The sequence below is a fragment of the Dendrobates tinctorius genome, unplaced genomic scaffold (assembly GCF_039654945.1).
Source record: "Dendrobates tinctorius isolate UK_male_01 unplaced genomic scaffold, ASM3965494v1 ptg000010l, whole genome shotgun sequence".
NCBI classification, from domain to species: Eukaryota; Metazoa; Chordata; class Amphibia; order Anura; family Dendrobatidae; genus Dendrobates; species Dendrobates tinctorius.
The window spans coordinates 7,009,445-7,037,207 of record NW_027361678.1 but is presented as its reverse complement, the minus strand read 5'-3'; the positions used below and the strand labels follow the sequence as shown (position 1 = coordinate 7,037,207).

Here is a 27,763-nt window from a genome sequence, read left to right as displayed (position 1 = left end):
AATTAACAGCACCTATAACTTACCTGTGGCACCTAACAGGTGTTGGCAATAACTAAATCACACTTGCATCCAGTTGACATGGATTAAAGTTGACAACCTCTGTCCTGTGTCCTTGTGTGTACCACATTGAGCATGGAGAAAAGAAAGAAGACCAAAGAACTGTCTGAGGACTTGAGAAACCAAATTGTGAGGAAGCATGAGCAATCTCAAGGCTACAAGTCCATCTCCAAAGACCTGAATGTTCCTGTGTCTACCGTGCGCAGTGTCATCAAGAAGTTTAAAGCCCATGGTACTGTGGCTAACCTCTCTAGATGTGGACGGAAAAGAAAAATTGACAAGAGATTTCAACGCAAGATTGTGCGGATGTTGGATAAAGAACCTAGACTAACATCCAAACAAGTTCAAGCTGCCCTACAGTCTGAGGGTACAACAGTGTCAACCCGTACTATCCGCCGGCGTCTGAATGAAAAGGGACTGTATGGTAGGAGACTCAGGAAGACCCCACTTCTTACCCCGAGACATAAAAAGCCAGGCTGGAGTTTGCCAAAACTTACCTGAAAAAGCCTAAAACGTTTTGGAAGAATGTTCTCTGGTCAGATGAGACAAAAGTAGAGCTTTTTGGACAAAGGCATCAACATAGAGTTTACAGGAGAGAAAAAGAGGCATTCAAAGAAAAGAACACGGTCCCTACAGTCAAACATGGCGGAGGTTCCCTGATGTTTTGGGGTTGCTTTGCTGCCTCTGGCACTGGACTGCTTGACCGTGTGCATGGCTTATGAAGTCAGAAGACTACCAACAAATTTTGCAGCATAATGTAGGGCCCAGTGTGAGAAAGCTGGGTCTCCCTCAGAGGTCATGGGTCTTCCAGCAGGACAATGACCCAAAACACACTTCAAAAAGCACTAGAAAATGGCTTGAGAGAAAGCACTGAAGACTTCTAAGGTGGCCAGCAATGAGTCCAGACCTGAATCCCATAGAACACCTGTGGAGAGATCTAAAAATGGCAGTTTGGAGAAGGCACCCTTCAAATATCAGGGACCTGGAGCAGTTTGCCAAAGAAGAATGGTCTAAAATTCCAGCAGAGCATTGTAAGAAACTCATTGATGGTTACCGGAAGCGGTTGGTCGCAGTTATTTTGGCTAAAGGTTGTGCAACCAAGTACCAAGTATTAGGCTGAGGGTGCCAATACTTTTGTCTGGCCCATTTTTGGAGTTGTGTGTGAAATGATCAATGTTTTGCTTTTTGCTTCATTCTCTTTTGTGTTTTTTCATTTAAGACAAATTAAATGAAGATAATACCAAAGAATTTGTGTTTGCAATCATTTTCAGGAAGAAACTGAGTATTATCTGACAGAATTGCAGGGGTGTAAATACTTTTGGCCACAACTGTACTAGCGCATGACCGAGCGGCCATGCGAACCTTTTATAGCAGCGTCCTTCCGGGACCTTCCTGATCATCCCATGGGCATGCTCAGTGAACCGAAAGGAGGACTTAGTCCCTGGAGTAGCTCGCTGCTGACCAGCATGCATTGCTATAGCTGGACCAGAGGTGGCACCAACCGAACCCACAGAGCTGGTCTGAGCAGAGCGCCGGGATCGGCGAGTCTGCTGAGCAGCCTCCTCTGCGGCCAGAGAGGAATGGGAGACTGCCGAATTCAAAGCTTGGGATTCCTGCTGTGTAGTGACAGGAACCCGACGTCTAACATAACTCAAGCAGGATTCTCTCAGCAAGTGATTTCCACCATGATTAGTGTTAGGAGGCCCGCGTCGATATGCATTTATCGCACCTGGAAGGCCTTCTCATGGTGCAAAGCCCGTGGACACTCTCCTCTCATGTTTTCCATTCCTTCCATTTTGGAATTTCTGCAGGCTGGATTGTAGTCAGGTCTTGCGCTTAGTTCACTCAAGGGACAGATTTCAGCCTTATCCGTTCTGTTCCAACGCAAGATTGCCACCAGATTACAGGTGAAGACCTTCATTCAGGGGGTTTCCCATATGGTGCCTCCCTATAAAATGCTGTTGGAACCATGGGACCTTAATTTGATCCTCGGGTTTTACAGGAGGTTCCTTTTCGAACCGCTGCAGGACGTATAGCTAACCTTCCTTTCGTGGAAAGTAGTTTTCCTAGTCGTGATCATGTCGATCAGGCGGGCCTTGGAGTTGGCGGCACAGTCCTTCTGAGCTCCGTTCCTGATTTTCCATCAAGACAAGGTGGTTTTGAGGACGTCCCCTTCTTTTCTGCCAAAAGTTGTCTCTTCTTTCACACTCTGAATGTGGTGAGAGCTCTTAGGAGGTACGTATCGCGGACGGCGTCAGATGTCCTATTCGTGCTTCTGAAAGGGCACAGGAAGGACCTAGTCGCTTCAAAGGCCACAATATCCAAGTGGATTCGCTCGGCTATTCAGGGGTCCTACCGTGTCGGGAACAAACCTGTCCCAGCAGGGATTAAGGCACATTCCAGTCGGTCAGTGGGCGCTTCTTGGGACATTCGGCACCAGGCGTCAGCAGAACAAGTCTGCAAAGCAGCAACTTGGTCCAGTTTGCATACTTTTACTAAACACTACAGCATACATTCTGAGGCTTCTGCAGAATCGACCCTCGGCAGGCGGATTCTGCAATCAGCAGTACCACATCTGCAACTTGTTGTATTCTTCCCCACCCAGGGACTGCTTTAGGACGTCCCATGGTCCTGTGTCCCCCAATGAGGCGTAGGAGAAATAGGGATTTTTGTGTACTCACCGTAAAATCCTTTTCTCTGAGCCAGTCATTGGGGGACACAGCACCCACCCTGTTAGCCTGATGGCTTGTTTGTTCTTTAGTTTTGACATAGTTTATTCTTGTTAATAGTTATGAGCTCCTACTTCTTTGTTACTGAACTGGTTCGATTAGAGCCAGCAGGAGGGTGTATACTGCAGAGGAGGGGCTAATCTTTCTGTGTTCACTTGGTGTCCTCCTAGTGACAGCAGCATAACAATCATGCTCCTGTGTCCCCCAGTGATTGGCTCGCAGAAAAGGGTTTTACGGTGAATACACAAAAATCCCTATTTTTTCTATAAAATAGTTCTTATTGTGTAAAAATGCCAAAACATAAACTATATAAATGAGGTATCGCTGTAAAAATTATAGCTCTCAAAATATGGTGACGCAAAAACTAGTTTTCACAAAAAAAGCGTCTTTTAGTGTGTGACAGCAGCCAAACATAAAAACCCCATATAAATCTGGTATCGCTGTAATCGCACCGACCCGAAAAATAGTCGCCTAATCACTTATACTGCATTAGGAACGGTGAAAAACAAAACCAATTCTTCACATGCTGTTGATTTTTTTTTTTTTTCCATTCTGCTTCCCAAAGATTGCAGTAAGGCTCGGCACACATTTATCCTGTGCTCTGCACTAAGCTCTGACATCAGGGTTTCCGTGTAAATCTCTGAAATATGTGATTCAGACAGAACCCCTGGTGGAAAATTTCGTATGAAGCAGATGGAAGCACTGTGGACGCCATAAGACCTGCGATCCGGCGGTGTCCGTCTTTTTAGGATTGTATAAAAGTGCCGTCGACCACAGTTTTGTGCACTTCTGAAAAGGACACCGCGAAACAGAGGTCAGACAGAGTCCAGAGTAAACTCTGCTGCCTCACTAAAGTGAATGGATCCATCGGGGGGTTTCTGAATCATGTCACTCAGAGGTTTAGATGGAAACCCCAAAGTAAGTGGTCAGCGTAGAGCGCCGGATAACTGTGATCCCAAACATGTAAAATGTTCCCAATAAAAGCTTCCAATGAGTCCACAAAAAAGCAAGCCCTCACTCAGTTCTGTCATCTATTAACGGAAATATAGGGGGCTACCATGTTACTGATAGCACAAAGGCTCTGGAAAAATGAAATGTCTCCTCACCCTCCAAAAGAAAATCAGTCAATTCTCCGCTCCCAAATCCAAATGCCCCCCTCCCTTCTGAGCTCTGGTGTGCCAACAATATTTAGCGCTCACATTTCTATATTGATGAGAGCTCGCCTAATTTACAGGTGCATGTCTACAGAAGCATTAGCTGGGCATAATGTACAGGTCACTACAATGTACTGGTCACTACAACGGCAGTTGGTAATTTTTACTCAACAACATCCACTGCTGCCTGTTTCTGGAAAACACCCATGGAGTCAAAATCGTCACTAACACTTGTACATAAATTCCAAAAGGGGTATAATTTCCAAAATGGGCTCACTTGAGGGAGATTCTGCTTTTCTAGCAATTAGGGGCTCATTATATGGAATCCGCAAACTAGTCTAAAAAAAATTGCGCTCCAGGAGGCAAATAGCGCTGCGTCCCTCCCGAGTCTCTCCGTATGGCAAAATAGTACTGTACAGCCACATATAGGGTACTTCTACATTCAGTCACTTATGTGGCGTTCTGCTGTTCTGGCACCTCAGTGGCACTGCCAGTGTAGCATGACACCCTCAAACAAGTGCAGCAAAATCTGCACTGTAATATGGCACTACTTCCCTCCGGAGCTTTGAACTGTGCCTCAAAACTAGTTTTCGACCACATATGGGGGGGTATCGGTGAACTCAGGAGAAATTCCACAACAAAGGTTGTGGTCCATTTTCTCCTTTTGCCCTTGTGAAAATACAAAATTTGTAGCTGAAAAAGATTTTTGCAGGAAATTTTTTTTTTTTCACGGCTTAACTTTATAAATTTCTGTGAAGCACCTGTGGGTTCAAGGTGCTCAATACACATCTAGATAAGTTCCATAAGGGGTCTAGTTTCCAAAATGGTGTCTATTGTGGGGGGGGGGTTTACACTGTTTAGGCACATCAGGGGTTCTTCAAATTTGACATGGCATCCACTAATTATTCCATCGAAGTTTGCATTCTAAAAGTCAAATGGTGCTCCTTCCCTTCCAAGCCCTTCTGTGCACCCAAACATTAGTTTATTCGGTCGTCCATGACAGCACCACCTGAGAGAGGGGATCCGCCCTTCAGGAACAGGAAACCTACAGATACAAAAGGGCGGCACCTCTCCCACGCATCAGTTGGTTTCCTGTTCCTATAGGACGGGACTTCCTACAGATGGTCCATCATGGAGTCGTCGAGGGATTCCCAGGCCGGCTGACCGACCCAGGTAGCGGGGGGGTCTCCTACCTCGGTCAAGCTCGGGTCCCTGGATGCGCCACGGTGGGGCCGGGTAGGTCACCACGACAGTGGTTGGAGCAGGCGGAGCAGAGGGTCCGGTGGACAGCCGTCTCCATAGGGCCGGCACAAGGTATGTATGACCCCTGGAACCCCTCCTGTTGCATTCACCCGGTCTCCGCTTGCTCCTCTCTCTCTCTCGCCGGGGGCTGGCGGTCGCGCCTGTGCGGCGGGCGCAGGTCAGCGCATGTGGGGGCGGCAGGCATTCCGGAGCCGGGGGCGCCGTGCCGGCTCCTTTCCGCGCGCTCCCGCGGTCTTGATCGCGCGGCGGAAGTGACGCAGTGGAAGGGGCGGGGCCGGGAACGCCGAAACCGGAAGTCGGGTGCCGGCCAGCTTTCCGGGATGCGCCGCCAGTGCTCGGTGGTCTGGGGCGGCGCGCGGTACCCGGGGGGGGGGACGGAGCATGTGGGGGGGGGAGTCGCGGGGGGGGGGAGGACCCGGGGGGAGGTGCCGCGCCAGAGCCCTGCTGACCTGGACACTGTGGGAGGCATTAAAAGCACAGGAGGTGACGCTGCTGGGGTGCTTCTGAAGGCCCAGCAATGGATTCGACAGAAGCCCCCACAGAGCAGCAGGACGAGGCGCAGGAGCCACAGTGAATTTACATGCGAGTGGCCAGCAGAAGAAGAAACGGACGGGCGAACAAAGCCACAGAAGTTCCTCCAGGCTAAAGGACCCTCCTGCCTCCCTCCGTGACCCGGTACCTGCCTCATCTGCATGGGTAAGAGATCTCCGTGAATGTACCCTGATGCAGTGTTTTATTTTGTTCTTTCGCAGGCAAGGAAAGCTACGGGGAAGCAGAAGCACAGGGAATGTGCCCTCTGTAATTGCCCTTTGCCAGACGGACACCCTAAAAAGTTGTGTCAGCCATGCGTGCGACAAACGGTAGGGGTTGGATAGGGGTACCCTAGGGGTAGATTGACAGGCCCTTACACTCTTCCCCGTCCATACAGGTGGCGGAAGAAACACCAGACTTCACCACAAGCCTGAGGGAGATAATCAGGACAGAAATGAAGGCCCTATCTAAAAAAGACTCCTCTAAGGGAAGAGATGTTAACCTCTCTGGTTCAGAGTCCTCGGCCGCACCTGGAATCGATATCTCCTCAGATTCCCCGGCCTCCACTTCATCATCTTCAGAGGAAGACTCGAGCCATTTCTGCTTTCCCTTAGACCAGATGGATAAGTTAGTTAAAGCAGTAAGGCAATTTTGCTCACTAAATCCCAGAGAAGACCCCCTGGCGGTAGACTCCTTGCTGATAAAGTGGGATTTCGGGCTATCCTATGCCTTCCCTCCCCTATCGCTATTACCTCTAGTGGTGAGGAAAATCATGAGAGACAGAGCGAAAGTTATAGTGATCGCTCTGTTTTGGCCCAGGAGGGCTTGGTTCTCATGCCTCAGGACCATGTCAGTGTCCGATCCTTGGGTCCTGCCGGAGATCCCGGATCTCCTATCCCAGGGCCCAGTCTTTCATCCTCAGGTGGCTGGCCTACATCTGACGGTGTGGAGTTTGAACGGACACTGCTGAAAGATAAAGGCTTCTCCCCAGACCCGGTTGACACTCTACTTAAAAGTAGAAAGATCACTACTACCAAGATCTATGTCAGAATTTGGAAGAGATTCCTAAAGAACTCTAGAGTAGTCGCTGGGGGTTCGGCTCCTATAAATCAAATCTTAGAATTTCTTCAGAAAGGTCTAGAAATGGGGCTCTCCACTAGTACCCTCAAAGTACAAGCTTCAGCCTTGGGGGCCCTCTTTAGCTGCAACATCGCGGGTAATTACTGGGTCAGTAGATTCATCAAGGCAGCAGGTAGATCCAGGCCAGTGGTGAAGGATAGATTCATGCCATGGGACTTGAACCTAGTCCTCACAGCCATGACAGAAGCTCCATTCGAACCCATCTCATCAGCCTCTATAAAAAACCTGTCCCTCAAGGTAGCCTTCCTGGTAGCTCTAACCTCAGCTCGTAGAGTAAGCGACATCCAGGCATTATCTAGGCGTCCTCCTTATTTACAGTTTAAGGACGATAGGGTAATACTCAGACCTGACCCGGCGTACTTACCGAAGGTAGTTTCTAGCTTTCATAGAACACAGGAAATAGTCCTTCCATCCTTCCTCCCTAATCCAGCTAATGAGAAGGAAGAGAAATTACACACCTTAGATGTTAGAGAATGCCTTAAAGAATATCTGGCGGTTACTGACCCCTGGAAAAAGGAGAATGCCCTATTTATCTCCCATCAAGGTCCCAGGAAAGGCTGTAGAGTGTCAAAAAATACACTAGCTAGGTGGATTAGAGAGGCTATTTCAATTGCATACACCTCAAAGGGCAGACCGGCACCTGCAAAACTGAGGGCGCATTCCACCAGAGCCATGGCGTCCTCGTGGGCCGAGAGATCAGAAGTCTCCATTGACCAGATATGTAAGGCGGCTACTTGGTCCTCTCCGAGCACCTTTTATAATCATTATAGGCTAGACTTGGGTGCTTCCACAGACCTCTCTTTTGGTATAAGGGTACTGCAAGCTGTAGTCCCTCCCTAAAATAGTTATTACTCTCTGTAAATCTCTCAGGTGGTGCTGTCATGGACGACCGAATAAAGTCTTAGTTACTCACCGGTTAACGGTATTTTTCGGAGTCCATGACAGCACCCGTATATTCCCCCCCCTTTTGTAGTTTAAATTTGGATATGCACTTCTTTCTCTTATATGTACACTAGTAAGGAATAGTTGTATAAAAAACACTGTGTATAAATTTTGCTATTAACCATTGTGGTCCTCTTGTGCTCTGTAATCCAACTGATGCGTGGGAGAGGTGCCGCCCTTTTGTATCTGTAGGTTTCCTGTTCCTGAAGGGCGGATCCCCTCTCAGGTGGTGCTGTCATGGACTCCGAAAAATACCGTTAACCGGTGAGTAACTAAGACTTTTCCCCCCATATGGGGTATCGGCGTACTCAGGAGAAATTGCACAGCAAAATGTATGGTCCATTTTCTCCTGTTACCCTTGAGAAAGTAGGAAAAAAAAACTAGGTCTAAAGGAAAATTTTTGTGAAAGAAAAGTAAATGTTTATTTTTTTCTTCCACGTTCCAAAAATTCCTGTGAAGCACCTGAAGGGTTAATAAACTTCTTGAATGTGGTTTTTGAGTACCTTGAGGGGTGCAGTTTTAACCCCTTCATGACCCAGCCTATTTTGACCTTAATGACCTGGCCATTTTTTGCAATTCTGACCAGTGTCCCTTTATGAGGTAATAACTCTGGAACGCTTCAACGCATCTTAGCGATTCTGAGACTGTTTTTTCGTGACATATTGGGCTTCATGTTAGTGGTAAATTTAGGTCGATAATTTTTGCGTTTATTTTTGAAAAAATCAGAAATTTGGTGAAAATTTTGAAAATGTCGCAATTTTCAAATTTTGAATTTTTATTCTGTTAAACTAGAGAGTTATGTGACACAAATTAGTTACTAAATAACATTTCCCACATGTCTACTTTACATCAGTACAATTTTGGAAGCAAAATATTTTTTTGTTAGGAAGTTATAAGGGTTAAAAGTTGACCAGCGATTTCTCATTTTTACAGCAAAATTTACAAAACCATTTTTTTTAGGGACCACCTCACATTTGAAGTCACTTTGAGGGGTCTATATGGCAGAAAATGCCCAAAAGTGACACCATTCTAAAAACTGAACCCCTCAAGCTACTCAAAACCACATTCAAGAAGATTATTAACCCTTCAGGTGTTTCACAGCAGCTAAAGCAATGTGGAAGAAAAAAATGGACATTTTAATTTTTCCAACACAAATTTTTTTCAGCATCAATTTTTTCATTTTCACATGGGCAACAGGATAAAATGGATTCTAAAATTTGTTGGGCAATTTCCCCTGAGTACACCGATACCTCATATGTGGTTATAAACCACTGTTTGGGCGCACGGCAGGGCTCAGAAGGGAAGGAGCACCATTTGACTTTTTGAATGGAAAATATGCTGGAATATTTAGCGCTTGCCATGTCGCGTTTGGAGAGTCGCTGTGTGCCTAAACACTGGAGCTCCCCCACAAGTGACCCCATTTTGGAAACTAGACCCATCAAGAAACTTATCTAGATGCATACTGATCACTTTGAACCCCCAGGTGCTTCTCAAATTGATCCGTAAGAAAAAAAAAAGTTCTTTTTTTTCACAAAAATTATCTTTTAGCCTCAGTTTTTTCATTTTCACATGGGCAAAAGGATAAAATGGATCCTAAAATTTGTTGGGCAATTTCTCCTGAGCACACCAATACCTCATATGTGGTCATAAACCACTGTTTGGGTGCACGGCAGGGCCCGGAAGGGAAGGAGCACCATTTGACTTTTTGAATGGAAAATTAGCTCCAATCGTTATCGGACACCATGTCGCGTTTGGAGAGCCCCTGTGTGCCTAAACATTGGAGCTCCCCCACAAGTGACACCATTTTGGAAACTAGACCCCTTAAGGAACTTATCTAGATGTGTAGTGAGCACTTTGAACCCCCAAGTGCTTCACAAAAGTTTATAACGTAGAGCAGTGAAAATAAAAAAATCATTTTTTTTCCTCAAAAATGATTTTTTAGCACGCTATTTTTTATTTTCACAAGGGTAACAGGAGAAATTGGACCAAAAAAGTTGTTGTCCAGATTGTCCTGAGTACGCTGGTACCCCATATGTGGGGGGGGGGCACTGTTTGGGCGCACGGCAGGGCACAGAAGGGAATGAGCGCCATTTGACTTTTTGAAATGAAAATTAGCTCCAATCGTTAGCGGACACCATGTTGTGTTTGGAGATCCCCTGTGTGCCTAAACTTTGGAGCTCCCCCACAAATGACCCCATTTTGGAAACTAGACTCCCTAAGGAACTTATCTAGATGCATAGTGAGCACTTTGAACCCCCAGGTGATTCAGAGACGTTTATAATGCAGAGCAGTGAAAATAAAAAATCTTTTTTTTTTCCTAAAAAAAAAAATTTTTTAGTCGGCAATTTTTTATTTTCACAAGGGTACCAGGATAAATTGGACCCCAAAAGTTGTTGTCCAGTTTGTCCTGAGTACGCTGGTACCCCATATGTGGGGGGGAACCACTGTTTGGGCACACATTGGGGCTCAGCAGGGAAGTAGTGACATTTTGAAATGCTGACTTTGATGGAATGGTCTGCGGGCGTCATGTTATATTTGCTGAGCCCCTGTGTGCCTAAACAGTAGAAACCCCCCACAAGTGACGCCATTTTGGAAACTAGACCCCCCCAAGGAACTTACCTAGATGTGTGGTGAGCACCATGAACCCCCAAGTGCTTCACAGAACTTTATAACGCAGAGCCGTGAAAATAAAAAATCTTTTTTTTCCTCAAAAAATGAATTTTTAGCTCGCAATTTTTTATTTTCACAAGGGTAACAGGAGAAATTGGACCCCAAAAGTTGTTGTCCAGTTTGTCCTGAGTACGCTGATACCCCATATGTGTGAGGGAACCATTGTTTGGGCACACGTCAGGGCTCGGAATGGAAGTAGTGACGTTTTGAAATGCAGACTTTGATGGAATAGTCTGCGGTCGTCATTACATTTGCAAAGCCCCTGATGTGCCTAAACAGTGGAAACCTCCCACAAGTGACCCCATTTTGGAAACTAGACCCCCCAAGGAACTTATGTAGACGTGTTGTGAGCACTTTCAACCCCCAAGTGCTTCACAGAAGTTTATAATGCAGTGAAAATGAAAAAATCATTTTTTTCCACAAAAATATTTTTTTAGCCCCCAATTTTTTATTTTCCCAAGGGCAACAGGAGAAATTAGTCCCCAAAAGTTGTTGTGCAATTTTTCCTGAGTACGCTGATACCCCATATGTGGGGGTAAACCACTGTTTGGGCACACGTCGGGGCTTGGAAGGGAGGGAGCACCGTTTGACTTTTTGAACGCAAAATTGGCTGGAATCAATGGTTGCACCATATCACGTTTGGAGACCCCCTGATGTGCCTAAACAGTGGAAACCCCTCAATTCTAACTCCAACCCTAACCCCAACACATCCCTAACCCTAATCCCAACACACCCCTAATCCTAACCTTAACCCTAACCACAAGCCTAACCGTAATTCTAACCCTAATTCCAACCCTAACCCTAATTCTAACCCTAATTCCAACCCTAACCCTAATTCCAACCCTAACCCTAATTCCAACCCTAACCCTAATTCCAACCCTAACCCTAATTCCAACCCTAACCCTAATTCCAACCCTAACCCTAATTCCAACCCTAACCCTAATTCCACCCTAACCCTAATTCCAACCCTAACCCTCTTTCCAACCGTAACCCTAACCCTCTTTCCAACCGTAACCCTAACCCTCTTTCCAACCCTAACCCTCTTTCCAACCGTAACCCTAACCCTCTTTCCAACCCTAACCCTCTTTCCAACCCTAACCCTAATGGAAAAATAAAAATATTTTCTTTATTTTATTAGTTATGCCTACCTATGGGGGTGATAATCGGGGGGTTCATTTACTTTTAATTTCATTTTGATCACTGTGAGAGTGATCAAAATGAAATAATGGAATCTGCAGCCGGCAGATTCGGGCGGGCTCACTGCGCATGCGCCCGCCACTTCCCAAGATGGCGGCGCCCATGAACCGGACCCGCCGGACACCGGGAGTGACAGGGGACTTAGAAGGTGTGGGGGTTATCGGAAGCTGGCGGGGAGCGGAAGGAATGGGAGGGGGGGCAGATGATGACAGCGGCGGCAGATCGCCGCAGTCATTCAGTGGCGGGGGGGCGATCGCCGGTGGGGGGGGTCTAGTCGGTGTCTCCAGCCATGTCCAATGCTACTGCAGCATCGGCCATGGCTGGATTGTAACATTTCATCAATTTTCATTGATGAAATATTACTATCGCTCTGATTGGCTGTTTCACTTTTAACAGCCAATCAGAGCGATCGTAGCCACGTGGGGGCGAAGCCACGCCCCCAGTGGTGAATTACAAAGCCCCCTGTATCTGCGGGTCAGGTGACCTTTCATTGACCCCGGTCACCCGACCCGCAGGGGGGCTTTGAATTCATGACACAGGGTATGCGTCATGGGTCGGATTGGCACCGACTTTCATGACGCATACGCTGTGTCACAGGTCGGGAAGGGGTTAAAATGGTGTCATTTTGGGGCATTTTCTGTCATATTGGCCCCTCAAAGTCACTTCAAGTGTGATGGGGTCCCTAAAAAAATAGTTTTGCAAATTTTGTTGTAAAAATGAGAAATCGCTGGTCAACTTTTAACCGTTATAACGGCCTAACTAAAAAAAAACTGTTTCCAAAATTGTGCTGATGTAGACATGTGAGAAATGTTATTTATTAACTATTTTGTGCGATATGATGAACCTGATTTAAGGGCATAAAAATTAAAAGTTTGAAAATTGCGAAATTTTCACCAAGTTTCCATTTTTTTCACAATTAAATGCAAGTTATAAGGAAGAAATTTTACCACTATCATAAGGTACAATATGTCACGAGAAAACATTGTCAGAACCACCAGGATCCGTAAAATCGTTCCAGAGTTATGACTTCATAAAGTGACGCTGGTCAGAATTGTAAAAATTGGCCTGGTCATTACGGTGAAAGCAGGCTTCAGGGAGAAGGGGTTAATGTTTGATTATGGTTTACAGCCAATGAAAACCCAAAAGTCATTATCTCAGTAAATTAGAATAATTAATAAAAAACACCAGCAAAGGCTTCCTGAGCATTTAAAAAGGTCCCTTATTCTGTTTCAGTAGGCTCCACAATCATGGGGAAGTGTTATGAAAGAGTCACCGTAGGAGGCAGACACAAAAATAGTCGCTACGTCCAGAAAACCAGAGACGTTGGCAGCTATCAGATTGTAGACCCCTGAACCTATCAACACAACTAGCAGTAGCCGTGGGGGGTTCCTACGGTGCCCTAGACCCCTCGATCACAGCCGGAGAGCTAAATAGCCTAAAGACAGAAAGGGAAATCTAAACTGCCCCAGAGCAGACTCCAAAGTAATAGGCAGCCCCCAACATATAATGACGGTGAAGCAAGATGAAAAAACACTTACACAGACAGAAAGATATGCTGAGCAAACGATGGGGCCCAAGCTAACTAAATAGGAAAGGAAAGGAAGGTTGCTGTCTGCAATCTGCCAAAACCCTGTCAAAGACAAAAGCCAACAGACTGATATGGAAAAAGGCCCTGAAGACGCTAGGCTTCATAAATACTATATCAGTACTCAGGTAATTACTGAAGACAGAGCAAATAGGAATTCAGCTCACCCCAGCAGGGAATGGCAGAAATCCAGAAAAACAAAGCAAAACAAAATCAAAACACAAATGCAAAAAGCAGAGCAGAAAACTTAGCTTTGAGGATCAGGAATCCAGACTGGTCTCCAAGAATCCCTCAGAGAAATCACCCGCAAGGCAGAAGGGCGTCACCGGCCTTATATCCAGTCTGTAACTCCACTCAGCCAGTCATCATCATTAGGCTCAGGTGCTTGATAATCAGGCTCACTACCTTCCTTTACCAGAAGAGGGAGTTCACCAGACCTCAGCAGCGAAGGGGAAAATGAACTCACAACAGGGAAGATTGCTGACTTAACAGATGTCCAGACGGCAGTCATTGACACATTCCACAAGGAGGGTAAGCCACAAATGGTCATTGCTGAAGAAGCTGGAGTGCTGTATCCAAGCATATTAATGGAAAGTTGAGTGGAAGGAAAAAGTGGGGTAGAAAAGTGTGCACAAGCAACTGAGATAACTGCAGCATTGAAAGGATTGTTAAGAAAAGGCTATTCAAAAATTTGGGGGAGATTCACAAGGAGTGGACTGCTGCTGGAGTCATTGCTTCAAGAGCCACCACACACAGATGTATCCAGGACGAGTCATTGCTTCAAGAGCCACCACACACAGATGTATCCAGGACCTGGCTACAAGTGTCGCATTCCTTGTTTTCAAGCCACTAGAGCAATTGACAATGCCAGAAGCGTCTTACCTGGGCCAAGAAGAAAAAGAACTGGACCATTGCTTTCAGATGAAAGTAAATTTTGCATTTTATTTGGAAATCAAGGTCCCAGAGTCTTGAGGAAGAGTGGAGAGACACACAATCCAAGCTGCTTGAGGTCTAGTGTGAAGTTTCCACAATCAGTGATGGTTTGGGGAGCCATGTCATCTCCTAATGTAGGTCCATTGTGCTTTATCAAGACCAAAGTCAGCGCAGTCATCTACCAGGAAATTTTTGAGCACTTCATGCTTCCCTCTGCTGACAAGCTTATTGGAGGTGGAAATTTCATTCTTCAGCAGGACTTGGCACCTGTCCACTCTGCCAAAAGTACGAATACCTGGTGTAAAAACAACAGTATCAATGTGCTTGATTGGCCAGCAAACTCATCTGACCTTAACCCCATAGAGAATCTATGAGGTATTGTCAAGAGGAAGATCAGAGACTCCAGACTCAACAATGCAGACGAGCTGAAGGCTGCTATCAAAGCAACCCGGGCTTCCATAACACCTCAGCAGTGCCACAGGCTGATCACCTCCATGCCACGCCGCATTGATGCAATAATTGATGCAAAAGGAGCCCTGACGAAGTATTGAGTACATTTACTGAACATGCATTTCAGTAGGCCAACATTTGGGATTTTAAAATCATTTTTCAAGCTGGTGTTATAAAGTATTGTAATTTTCTGTGATACTGACTTTTGGGTTTTCATTGGCTGTAAGCCATAATCATCAACATTAACAGAAATAAACACTTGAAATAGATCACTCTGTTTGTAATGACTCTCTACAATATATGAGTTTCACTTTTTCTATTAAAGAACTGAAATTAACTTTTTGATATACTAATTTTGTGAGTAGTTAAAAAAAATAAATACGGAAAATGATTTAGGTCCATACTTAGTGTGAACAAGAAAGCACAAGGTCTATTGATTAGATAACACGGCTGTCTTACCATATTTCTGGTTCTTAGGGCATTCATAGGTAAACCCCAGTTAAATCATAGAAATTAAAACAAAATACTCATATGGGACTCAGATTGTTTTTGAATAAATTTACTAAATAAAAAGTCCCATAATTGAATAAACATATTTGGTATTTTCACAGCTGTGTAAAATAAATGCTTGTGTATTTGCACTTAATGATGGTGCCATTTTATGTTACCACTTATCCTACACAAATAGCCATATCCAGGTCAAAAAATACAGTAAAAATAATAAAAAAAAGTTCTGGTGCTAAAGGAGTTAAAACTGCATCACAACAGAATATGTGAATCCCGCCATAGGGTGTCTTGGACATTTTAGACCTCATGTCCAGGTTCTTTCATGGTATGTAATATATGAAGTGCTCATATCCACTGACTGCTTTCTTTCTTTCTTCCAGGTGAAGGGTCCGGGGATAGGTCTCCTTGGCCATTCCAAAGGTGGAGACTTGGTCCTTTCTATGTCCGCTTTCCTTAAAGGGATAACGGCCACGGTGGTCATAAATGGCTCAGTGGCTAATATTGCGGCAGTGCTTCGTTATAAGGACAATACTTTGCTTCCTATTGGCTTTGACATTAAAAAGTTAAAATACCCACAGCCAGGAGTAGGCGATATCCACGACATATTACATAACCCACTAGAAGAACCAAATCGGAAGAGCCTTATTCCTGTTGGAAAAGCTGATTGTAAGTTTCTGTTTATTGTGGGAGAAGATGACCGAAATTGGAACAGCATCTTCCATGCCCAAGCGGCTTGCCAACTACTGTTGGAGGAAGGGAAAGAGAAGCCAGAAATTGTGTATTATCCCAAAGCTGGCCATTACATTGAGCCAGCATATATCCCCTTATGTGAAGCATCCATGCACAGGGTTATAGGGCTTCCCGTTGTTTGGGGAGGAGAACCGAAGGGGCACGCTATGGCACAAGTGGACTCGTGGCTGAGAATTCAGACCTTCTTCCATGAGCATCTTGACCAAAATACTGAAACAGAGAGTAAACTATGAGCGTGTTGTGATATGGCGTCATTAATCTCCACCGGGCTCTGTGCCTTTAGTATTAAATTATCATAATGACTATTGTTTAAATATGTTAATGTGGCGAACAAAGTAGATTACACTGATGAACTCACTACAGCTTAAAATCTGTGACTAATTATATTGTTTTATTTTTATATCCTTTTCACCTAAAAGGTTATAATTTATATCAGATTCTGTAATATAATAAAAAGCTGAAGATTTGGTAATGTTTTTCTAATTCTTTACAGAATTGTTTATCCCTTCACCTGGACATACACTTTTCTATTCATTTGTTTTTTCCATATTAGGACCTTGTTGTTAAAGGGTTTTTCTAGCGCAGCTGCCAAAGTTCTACGAAAGTTGCAGTAAGTGGAGCTAGAACTATCCGACATGTACAGTACAGACCAAAAGTTTGGACACACCTTCTCGTTCAAAGAGTTTTCTTTATTTTCATGACTATGAAAATTGTAGATTCACTCTGAAGGCATCAAAACTATGTATGTGGAATTACATAATTAACAAAAAAGTGTGAAACAACTGAAAATATGTCTTATATTCTAGGTTCTTCAAAGTAGCCACCTTTTGCTTTGATTACTGCTTTGCACACTCTTGGCATTCTCTTGATGAGCTTCAAGAGGTAGTCACCGGAAATGGTCTTCCAACAGTCTTGAAGGAGTTCCCAGATATGCTTAGCACTTGTTGGCACTTTTGCCCTCACTCTGCGGTCCAGCTCACCCCAAACCATCTCGATTGGGTTCAGGTCTGGTGACTGTGGAGGCCAGGTCATCTGGCGTAGCACCCCATCACTCTCCTTCTTGGTCAAATAGCCCTTACACAGCCTGGAGGTGTGTTTGGGGTCATTGTCCTGTTGAAAAATAAATGATGGTCCAACTAAACGCATGGAATAGCATGCCGCTGCAAGATGCTGTGGTAGCCATGCTGGTTCAGTATGCCTTCAATTTTGAATAAATCCCCAACAGTGTCACCAGCCAAAGCATCCCCACACCATCACCCACACCATCACACCTCCTCCTCCATGCTTCACAGTGGGAACCAGGCATGTAGAGTCCATCCGTTCACCTTTTCTGCGTCGCACACAGACAAGGTGGTTGGAACCAAAGATCTCAAATTTGGACTCATCAGACCAAAGCACAGATTTCCACTGGTCTAATGTCCATTCCTTGTGTTCTTTAGCCCAAACAAGTCTCTTCTGCTTGTTGCCTGCCCTTAGCAGTGGTTTCCTAGCAGCTATTTTACCATGAAGGCCTGCTGCACAAAGTCTCCTCTTAACAGTTGTTGTAGAGATGTGTCTGCTGCTAGAACTCTGTGTGGCATTGACCTGGTCTCTAATCTGAGCTGCTGTTAACCTGCGATTTCTGAGGCTGGTGACTAGGATGAACTTATCCTCCGCAGCAGAGGTGACTCTTGGACTTCCTTTCCTGGGCCGGTCCTCATGTGAGCCAGTTTCTTTGTAGCGCTTGATGTTTTTTGCCACTGCACTTGGGGACACTTTCAAAGTTTTCCCAATTTTTCGGACTGACTGACTTTCACTTCTTAAAGTAATGATGGCCACTCGTTTTTCTTAGCTGCTTTTTTCTTGCCATAATTAGAGTTGAGCGATACCGTCCGATACTTCAAAGTATCGGATCGGAATGGATCGGCCGATCTTAAAAAAAAGTATCGGTATCGCCGATTCCAATACCGGAAGTCCCATTCAAGTCTATGGGACTTCCGGTATCGGAATAAGAAAAACCCTGTTTTTGCCTTGTACAGCCTCTCTGGGGTCTGTACGGGCCTTTCGGGGGGCTGTGCCGGCCTGCCAGGGGGTCTGTGCAGGCTCCGGGGGGCTGTGCCGGCCTGCCGGTGGTCTGTGCAGGCTCCGGGGGGCTGTGCCGGCCTGCCGGGGGGGCTGTGCAGGCTTCGGGGGTCTGTGCAGGCATCGTCCGATGGGACTACAAGTCCCATCGGGCGATGCCTGCTACAATGACAGTGATTGCCACATTAGCCAATGATGGGACAGTAGTAGTCCCATCATCCGGCTAATGTGTTGAATGTAAAAAAAAAAAAATTACATGCTACATACATACTACATATATACATACTACATACATACTACATACATATATACTACATGCATACTACATACATGTTACATTCATACTACATACATGCAACATACATACAACATATATACTACATGCAACATACAACATATATACTACATGCATGCAACATGCATACTACATATATACTACATGTAACATACATACTACATATATACTACATGCATACTACATACATACTACATGCATGCTACATACATACTACATGCATGCTACATACATACTACATGCTACATACATACTACATGCTACATACATACTACATATATACTACATGCATGCTACATGCATACTACATGCTACATACATACTACATACATACTACATGCATGCTACATGCATACTACATGCTACATATATACTACATGCATGCTACATACATACTACATGCATGCTACATACATACTACATGCATGCTACATACATACTACATGCATGCTACATACATACTACATATATACTACATGCATGCTACATACATACTACATGCATGCTACATACATACTACATACATACTACATGCATGCTACATACATACTACATGCTACATATATACTACATACATGCTACATACATACTACATGCATGCTACATACATACTACATGCATGCTACATACATACTACATGCATGCTACATACATACTACATGCATGCTACATACATACTACATACATACTACATGCATGCTACATACAATACATTCATACAATACATACATAGACATACAGTACATATAACATAGAGTAACATACTTACCAATACTTGTCACATTGTTCCCCGAAGCCATTGTCTTTTACGGAATAAATATTAACATAACAAACCACAAAAATACTCACCCATGATCCGAAGCAGTCCACGAGTGTGTCCCACGACGATCTTGGGTAGAGAACTGCAGCATCAGCTGATGCTGCCGTTCTCTACGGGCTGCAGGAATCCAATGACGGAAGGTAGGTATCCTTCCGCACAGTATTCCTCCGCCACTTAAAAAAAAAAAAAGTCCCTAGTCTCACTTTATGCCATTGCTGTGTGGGAATTTCCCACGCAGCAATGGCAGAAAGTGAGACTAGGGACTTTTTTTTTTTTTAAGTGGAGGAGGAATACAGTGCGGAAGGATACCTACCTTCCGTCATTGGATTCCTGTCTATGTATGTATTGTATGTAGCATGCATGTAGTATGTATGTAGTATATATGTGGTATGTATGTAGCATGTAGTATGTATGTAGCATGCATGTAGTATGTATGTAGTATATATGTGGTATGTTTGTAGCATGTAGTATGTATGTAGTATGTATGTAGCATGCATGTAGTATGTATGTAGTATGTATGTAGCATGCAGTATGTATGTAGCATGCATGTAGTATATATGTAGTATGTATGTAGTATGTATGTGGTATGTATGTAGCATGTAGTATGTATGTAGCATGCATGTAGTATATATGTGTTATGTATGTAGCATGTAGTATGTATGTAGCATGCATGTAGTATGTAGGTAGTATGTATGTAGTATGTATGTAGCATGCATGTAGTATGTATGTAGTATATATGTGGTATGTATGTAGCATGTAGTATGTATGTATGTAGCATGCATGTAGTATATATGTGTTATGTATGTAGCATGTAGTATGTATGTAGCATGTAGTATGTATGTAGCATGCATGTAGTATATATGTAGTATGTATGTAGCATGTAGTATGTATGTAGTATATATGTAGTATGTATGTAGCATGTAGTATGTATGTAGCATGCATGTAGTATATATGTAGTATGTATGTAGCATGTAGTATGTATGTAGCATGCATGTAGTATATATGTAGTATGTATGTAGCATGTAGTATGTATGTAGCATGCATGTAGTATATATGTGGTATGTATGTAGTATGTATGTAGCATGCATGTAGTATATATGTAGCATGCATGTAGTATGTATGTAGTATATATATATATATTTTTTTTTTTTAACATTTAACACATTAGCCGGATGATGGGACTACTACTGTCCCATCATTGGCTAATGTGTCAATCACTGTCATGGTAGCAGGCATCGCCAGATGGGACTTGTAGTCCCATCGGACGATGCTTGCACAGACCCCCGGACATCAGCACAGCCCCCCGGCAGGCCGGCACAGCCCCCCGGCAGGCCGGTACAGACCCCCACAGGGTGCACAGACCACCGGCAGGCCGGCACAGCCCCCCCGGCAGGCCGGTACAGACCCCGGGCAGTCCACACAGCCCCCCGGCAGGCCGGCAGAGACCCCCGGAAGGCCCGAAATGACGGCGCATCATGATGCGCACACACCGCGCATCATGATGACGTCATTTCGGCTGTCAATCAACTTTGAACTTCCGATTCCGATGCCGACTTCCGATATTGAAAAAATATCGGAAGTCGGTATCGGAATTCCGATACAGCAAGTATCGGCCGATACCCGATACTTGCGGTATCGGAATGCTCAACACTAGCCATAATACAAATTCTAACAGTCTATTCAGTAGGACTATCAGCTGTGTATCCACCAGACTTCTTCACAACACAACTGATGGTACCAACCCCATTTATAAGGCAAGAAATCCCACTTATTAAACCTGACAGGGCACACCTGTGAAGTGAAGACCATTTCCGGTGACTACCTCTTGAAACTCATCAAGAGAATGCGAAGAATGTTCAAAGCAGTAATCAAAGCAAAAGGTGGCTACTTTTAAGAACCTAGAATATAAGACATACAGTATTTTCAGTTGTTTCACACTTTTTTGTTAATTATATAATTCCACATGTGTTAATTCATAGTTTTGATGCCTTCAGAGTGAATCTACAATTTTCACAGTCATGGAAATAAAGAAAACTCTTTGAATGAGAATGTGTGTCTAAACCTTTAGTCTGTACTGTATGTACTATGAAATCTGCAATAAAACCTTGAGATTCTGCTACAAATTTGCACTTTATAATGCTGAAGGTTTGTATTGGGATTATCTCCAATCATTGGGTTTATCCGTGCATCACTATCGTACAAGGAACTGCTTCATTTACTGAGGCTTACGGAGGCACCTACCTGCCTGTTTTGTCAGGTATCTACTCAGAGCAGTCATCGATCACTCCTATCGGCAATTAAACTGCTCCACATCACAAGAGTAGCTCATCTTCTTTGCTGCTCTGTCGATGAGGCGTGACTGCCCATGTCATGCTGATTGACAGCCGGCGTACAACAGTTTTATAGCTGGTTCTCCGCTGCCTATCAGCACGACGGCAGTCACTCCGTCAATAGAGCAGAGCGGATGAAAAGCCTCTGCTGAGGTGATGTCTGCGGAATCCTCAGAATCGCCGGTAGGAGCGGTCTGTGATCTCAGCCAGCAGAGATCGTGGCTGGGCACAACAGACAGGTAGTTAGCAACCACCTGCCTGTTAGTTCTCCCTATAGTGAAAGAAATGAATAGTCCTGAAGGTCTGGTCCTATAAACAACATGTATCTCATCTGGATAATGTATGACCACTGAAGGTCTGGTTGGTAAGGATAAGAGAATGCATGACAAAATGGCCAGAGTTGTTCCTCACCCCCCTCCAAAGTTTATAGAGCTGTGGTCTCATATCCTCCCTATCGCTCATTCTTATATTGGGCATATGTTTTTTATAGGACAACACTTTTGTAAAAAATACTTATTGTTAGAAGGGTTGTCCGGTCCAAATCAATAAGTCTGCAGTCACTCTATGAGACTGCAGATTTATGAATCCCCCATGTGTGCGCACTGCGCTGCGTGAATTTGCTGGTTTCCAACCCGGAACCTGAGGCTGTTATACATACCCTCAGCCAGTGAGCGCTGCCTCGCTCCATACACTTGTATGGAGCTGAGCCAAGGCCCTGATTAGTGATGTGGCCGGACAGTGGGCATGTTTGGCTAGAGTACCCAGCCTCGCTCCATACAAGTGTATGGAAAGTGAGGCTGGGAGTATGTATAACTCATGCATAGCTTCCAATCCCGGGTTGGAAACTGGCAAAATCCATGCAGCGCAAGTGGATGCACGGGGGGATACATAAGTCACAGAGTGACTGTAGACTCATTGATTTTGACCGGACAACTCCTTTTAATGAAAATGTAGTCAAGCATATCTACAGTTAGGTCCATATATATTTGGACAGACAACATTTTTCTAATTTTGGTTCTAGATATTACCACAATGAATTTTAAACAAAACAATTCAGATGCAGTTGTAGTTCAGACTTTCAGCTTTCATTTGAGAGTATCCACATTAAAATTGGATGAAGGGTTTAGGAGTTTCAGCTCCTTAACATGTGCCACCCTGTTTTAAAGGGACCAAAAGTAATTGGTCAATTGACTCCAAGGCTATTTCATGGACAGGTGTGGGCAATCCCTTCGTTATGTCATTCTCAATTAAGCAGATAAAAGGCCTGGAGTTGATTTGAGGTGTGGTGCTTGCATTTAGAAGGTTTTGCTGTGAAGGAAAGTGGTCAAAGGAGCTCTCCATGCAGGTGAAACAAGCCATCCTTAAGCTACAAAAACAGACAAAACCCATCCGAGAAATTGCTACAACATTAGGAGTGGCAAAATCTACAGTTTGGTACATCCTGAGAAAGAAAGCACTGGTAAACTCATCAATGCATAAAGACCTGGGTGCCCACGGAAGACAACAGTGGTGGATGATCGCAGAATAATCTCCATGGTGGAGAGAAACCCCTTCACAACAGCCAACCAAGTGACAAACACTCTCCAGGAGGTAGGCGTATCAATATCCAAATCTACCATAAAGAGAAGACTGCATGAAAGTAAATACAGAGGGTTCACTGCACGGTGCAAGCCACTTATAAGAATCAAGAATAAAAAGGCTAGACTGGACTTTGCTAAATAACATCTAAAAAAGCCAGCACAGTTCTGGAAGAGCATTCTTTGGACAGATGAAACCAAGATCAACCTCTACCAGAATGATGGAAAGAGAAAAGTATGGCGAAGGCGTGGTACAGCTCATGATCCAAAGCATACCACATCATCTGTAAAACACGCCGGAGGCAGTGTGATGGCTTGGGCATGCATGGCTGCCAGTGGCACTGGGTCACTAGTGTTTACTGATGATGCGACACAGGACAGAAGCAGCCGAATGAATTCTGAGGTTTTCAGAGCCATACTGTGTGCTCAGATCCAGCCAAATGCAGCCAAACTGATTGGCCGTCGTTTCATACTACAGATGGACAATGACCCAAAACATAAAGCCAAAGCAACCCAGGAGTTTATTAAAGCAAAGAAGTGGAATATTCTTGAATGGCCAAGTCAGTCACCTGATCTCAACCCAATTAAGCATGCATTTTACTTGTTAAAGACTAAACTTCAGACAGAAAGGCCCACAAACAAACAGCAGCTGAAAACCACCGTAGTGAAGGCCTGGCAGAGCATCAAAAAGGAGGAAACACAGTGTCTGGTGATGTCCATGAGTTCAAGACTTCAGGCAGTCATTGCCAACAAAGGGTTTTCAACCAAGTAATAGAAATGAACATTTTATTTACAATTATTTAATCTGTCCAATTACTTTTGGTCCCTTTAAAAACAGGGTGGAACATGTTAAGGAGCTGAAACTCCTAAACCCTTCATCCAATTATAATGTGGATACCCTCAAAAGAAAGCTGAAAGTATGAACTTCAACTGCATCTGAATTGTTTTGTTTAAAATTCATTGTGGTAATGTCTAGAACCAAAATTAGAAAAATGTTGTCTCTGTCCAAATATATATGGACCTAACTGTTTGTCTCCAATACAATTTATCCAATATCATTGAACCCTCATTGCAAATTAGCTTTTTTAGTAACATTAGAAAACGTTTTGCAATCAATTAAACAACAATGTAAATGGCTAAATACAATATAAAAGTGGTTTCTCAAATCACCAGCTTCTGGCAGCGTTCCTCAGAATTCAAAGCCCATTCCTCCCTGGCAATGGCCTCCAGTTCACAACCTTTTTTTGTATCTCAAAGATTTTTTGTGGTGTTCAGATGAGGCGCCTGTGACGTCTCTCCAGAATCTTCCAGGACTTCTGAAACAAAGCCTCCTGGTGGATGTTCAAGTAATGTATGGATCATTGTCCTTTTGGAAGATCCAATGACATCCAAGCTTCAGCTTCTTATCAGGAAATACTAGGGAAAAAAATGTCCCACCTGTGAGGAGGCTGAAACATCAGCTTCATTGAACCTGCCAAAAAAACTGTTGCACAATTGGTTGAATCCATTTCTCTGTCGCTTCATTGGGGGACACAGGAAACCATGGGTGTACGCTATGCTGCCACTAGGAGGCTGACACTATGTAGAAAAAAAGTTAGCTCTTCCTCCGCAGTGTACACCCCACTGACAGGAACTAGGATATTCAGTTTAGCTTAGTGTCAGGAGGTGGACACAGGTCTTTCATTAGACCCTTATCTACCTCAATGTGCGAGCAGCTCCAGGATGTGATTTCCGAGCGTGGCAGGAACAAGTCTCCCACCTCGGAGAGGAATGAGATCTTACTCTGCGCAAGCATCGACCAGGGTAGAAGTCTGCTCCAGTCCTGGATCCTATGAGGAGTTGGGTAATAACACGCTTCTTCCTTCAGCTTGATTTGTATCTTTTTCACTGTTATCCTCAGACGCGTGGTGTCTTATACTTAGGCAAGTGTGTCTACACACTACAATCCTCTCCCCGTTCCAGAGGGACCAGGATGGATACGGTTGCTCAGATCGTCATAGGCAATGATCTTCCCTTCGTCAGCCAAGTTGTCTTCTGGAGTCTATGTGATCTTCCTAGAGCCACCTTTCCATGCAGTTGACATACTCCATGTTTTTTTCATGGACTTTCCTCGTTCGACTGCTCATTTTTTGTTGTACTTTCAAAGCCCATCTAGACTATTTTTTCCATACTCATCCTCGACCCTGTATGCTGGGTTTAGTTTCCTTTTGATCTCAGTCTGCAAAGTCGTCCAGTAGTCTACGTTCTACTTGCTTAGTCGAGCAATCAGTTGTCTCTTCAATGGTTCCTCCTTTCTGAGCCGCTCTGTTAGTCAGTCTGAGCATACATTGCGGTGATGAGATCCAGGGTATCCCCAGGTCCCATTCAGTACGTCTTCAGTGTTCGGCTCTCTAGCAGGTTCAAAGTGGCCTACTCTCAGGTCTTTCCTTGACATTTTCTCAGAGATCTTAGTTCAGCTGCTTCCAAAGAAGGGAGCGCCTCGATATATCTCTTTTCTCCTGAGACTCTGCAAATTAAACTACTTCTCCGACTACGAACCCTCCGGTTTACAGTTTTTTCCACCAATACGGTCATTTGTTGTGAATTCACTTTCTGGCCTACCTCTGGTTACTAGTGAAGGTAGTGGAGCCGGTTATATTGACAGAGGGGTCGCGAGTTCTCTTTCCGGTCTCCCTCTGGTGGTTACAGGAGGTAATGGAGCTGATCTAATTACAGAGGCCCGCCACCTGATAATGAGGAGGACGATTAGACATCTGGAGTTTCTGACTGGTTTTAAGACAGCCAACTCCCTCTATCCCTGCTGGTGATTTTTCCCTGCCTCCTGAGGTCTTAGTTTCCAGCTCAGTCCCTGCATGCTCAAGCTAAGTGTTCTTTTGCTATTGTTCACATTTGATTTGGTTTTGTCTATTCAGTTTTGTGTGGTCAGCCAGCTCTGGCTGGGGCTGTGCTAAATTTCCATCCTTATGTTACTGCTTGTGCCAGTTTGTTTTTGTCCCTTATTAGAACGGCCTCTTTTTGCTCTGCTTTCAGAATATGCCAGAGTGCTGATATAGTGGGCGAAGTCGAGTGACTTCAGTATTTTTCTATCAGACGTGTTGGACATTTTTTGCAGGATTTTTTGCGTGATTGCAGACAGTGTCTTTTCTTTCCTGTTCTGTCTAGTTAGTGTGGGCCCCATCGTTTGCTCAGCCTATTTTCCTACCTGCGTTTGTGTTTTCATCTTGTCTCACCGACATATGTTTGGGGGCTATCTATTCCTTTGGGGTATGCTCTGGGGCAATTTAGATTTCCCCTTTCTTGCTTTAGGCTTATTTAGTTCTCCGGCTGTGTCGAGGCTTCTAGAATCATCATAGGTATGCTCCACGGCTACTGCTAGTTGTGTGGATAGGATCAGGGGTCTGCAATCAAAACAGTCCTTCCTCTCCCAGATGTGCATCCCTCAGGGATACTAACGGCAGACTCAGAGTCCTTGGCAAGGTCATACTTGGAAGTGTCCGCCGCTATATTGTGACCTGCCCTTGCCTCCACACGGCCTGCAAAGTTTATAGACGCGAGGGATAGGTTGCTCATCAGGGCATTCTTTCTGGACACCGGTCAGAAGAATTGACCGTCCTCACTGCCCAAATTTCTCTTGCAGGGAAGTACATGGTTTTCCACTTTCCCGAATCCAGCAAAATCGTGCCCATCTGAAGGACCATTTAGCTTATGGCTTGATGAGCCAACTTATCCCCAAAGAGGTCCCTCACCAACTTGCCTTTCCAGGATTTCCCTTTGGTTTGGCTCCAGTTGGACCAAATTATTAAGGAGGTCACCGGAGGGATGAGCTCTCTCCTTCCTCGGGCTAAACCTCGTTGTTCTCCAGTGGATTTTCCTCAGCGTGACTCGTTGAGTATCTAGGATTGAGTCCATCCTTGTCTTTCAGGAGGAAATCTCTTCGTTCAGTATTTTTCTGGGAATTGCAGGATTTTTCTTTTGTTCCATGAAGCCTTTATCCAGGTGCTGATTTCTTCAGGGCTTCGAAGATTTCTGCGTTTTGCAAGGGACGGTGTAAAGTAGCGTTGTTATTCAAGTAGGGGATACTCGCTTAGCCGCCACAAAACCAGATCCGGCACGGGTTTTCCATAACCAATCATAGTCCATGTGGTTTATTCAGCATCATAAACCCACAGCAGTAACATAACGTTCACTTAATCAGCATAGCGTCCATGACAGAGTTCAGCTCTGTAATCCCTGTGGTCACACAAGTTATGCATACACAGGCTCTTCAGCCTCAGTTATCTCACCCACGTCAGGGTCTCCTCATAGTTCCTTCATCCTGCTGCAGACGTCCATTCCCTCCAGGGAATCATCAGGCACGTGCAGCCATTCAACACAGCGTTCCTTGCTGTCAGGAAGACAGCCCCATCTCTCTCAGATGGGACCTTCAGAAACGAACCAACCAGGTCCCAGCATTCACCCCCCTGGCCACCTTATATGGTCCGTAGCCACGCCCACCGGGTCACATGGCTATGACCTCAACACGGGTCCTTGAACCACTCATACACATTTTACAATAGCGTTCTTAACCACACACCTGGGTGGATTTGTAGGTAACCGATCCTGACACATTGAAACAGCACCTCAGCAGTATCACTGGTGATCCACACACACATATGTCTCCATCTCAAGGCCACCCACCTTGGGATACATAATGTCATTCAGTATCCTACACCTATCAGGACACTGGAAATGCTTATACTCTCGTCCTGGGACATCCACACAGTGCCCCCTAG

General features: G+C 44.6%; 1 protein-coding gene across 2 annotated transcripts in view; it reads left to right on the top strand.

Moving 5' to 3' along the window:
* Positions 1-16,380, top strand: part of LOC141098437 (acyl-coenzyme A thioesterase 1-like) — a 31,921-nt gene extending 15,541 nt beyond the window's left edge. For both annotated transcript variants that reach the window (XM_073586268.1, XM_073586263.1), the window contains exon 3: positions 15,539-16,380. In XM_073586268.1, coding sequence (XP_073442369.1) covers positions 15,539-16,141 — 603 coding nt within the window. In that variant the 3' untranslated portion in view covers positions 16,142-16,380. The remainder of the gene's footprint in view (positions 1-15,538) is intronic.
* Positions 16,381-27,763: the final 11,383 nt, after the last annotated feature.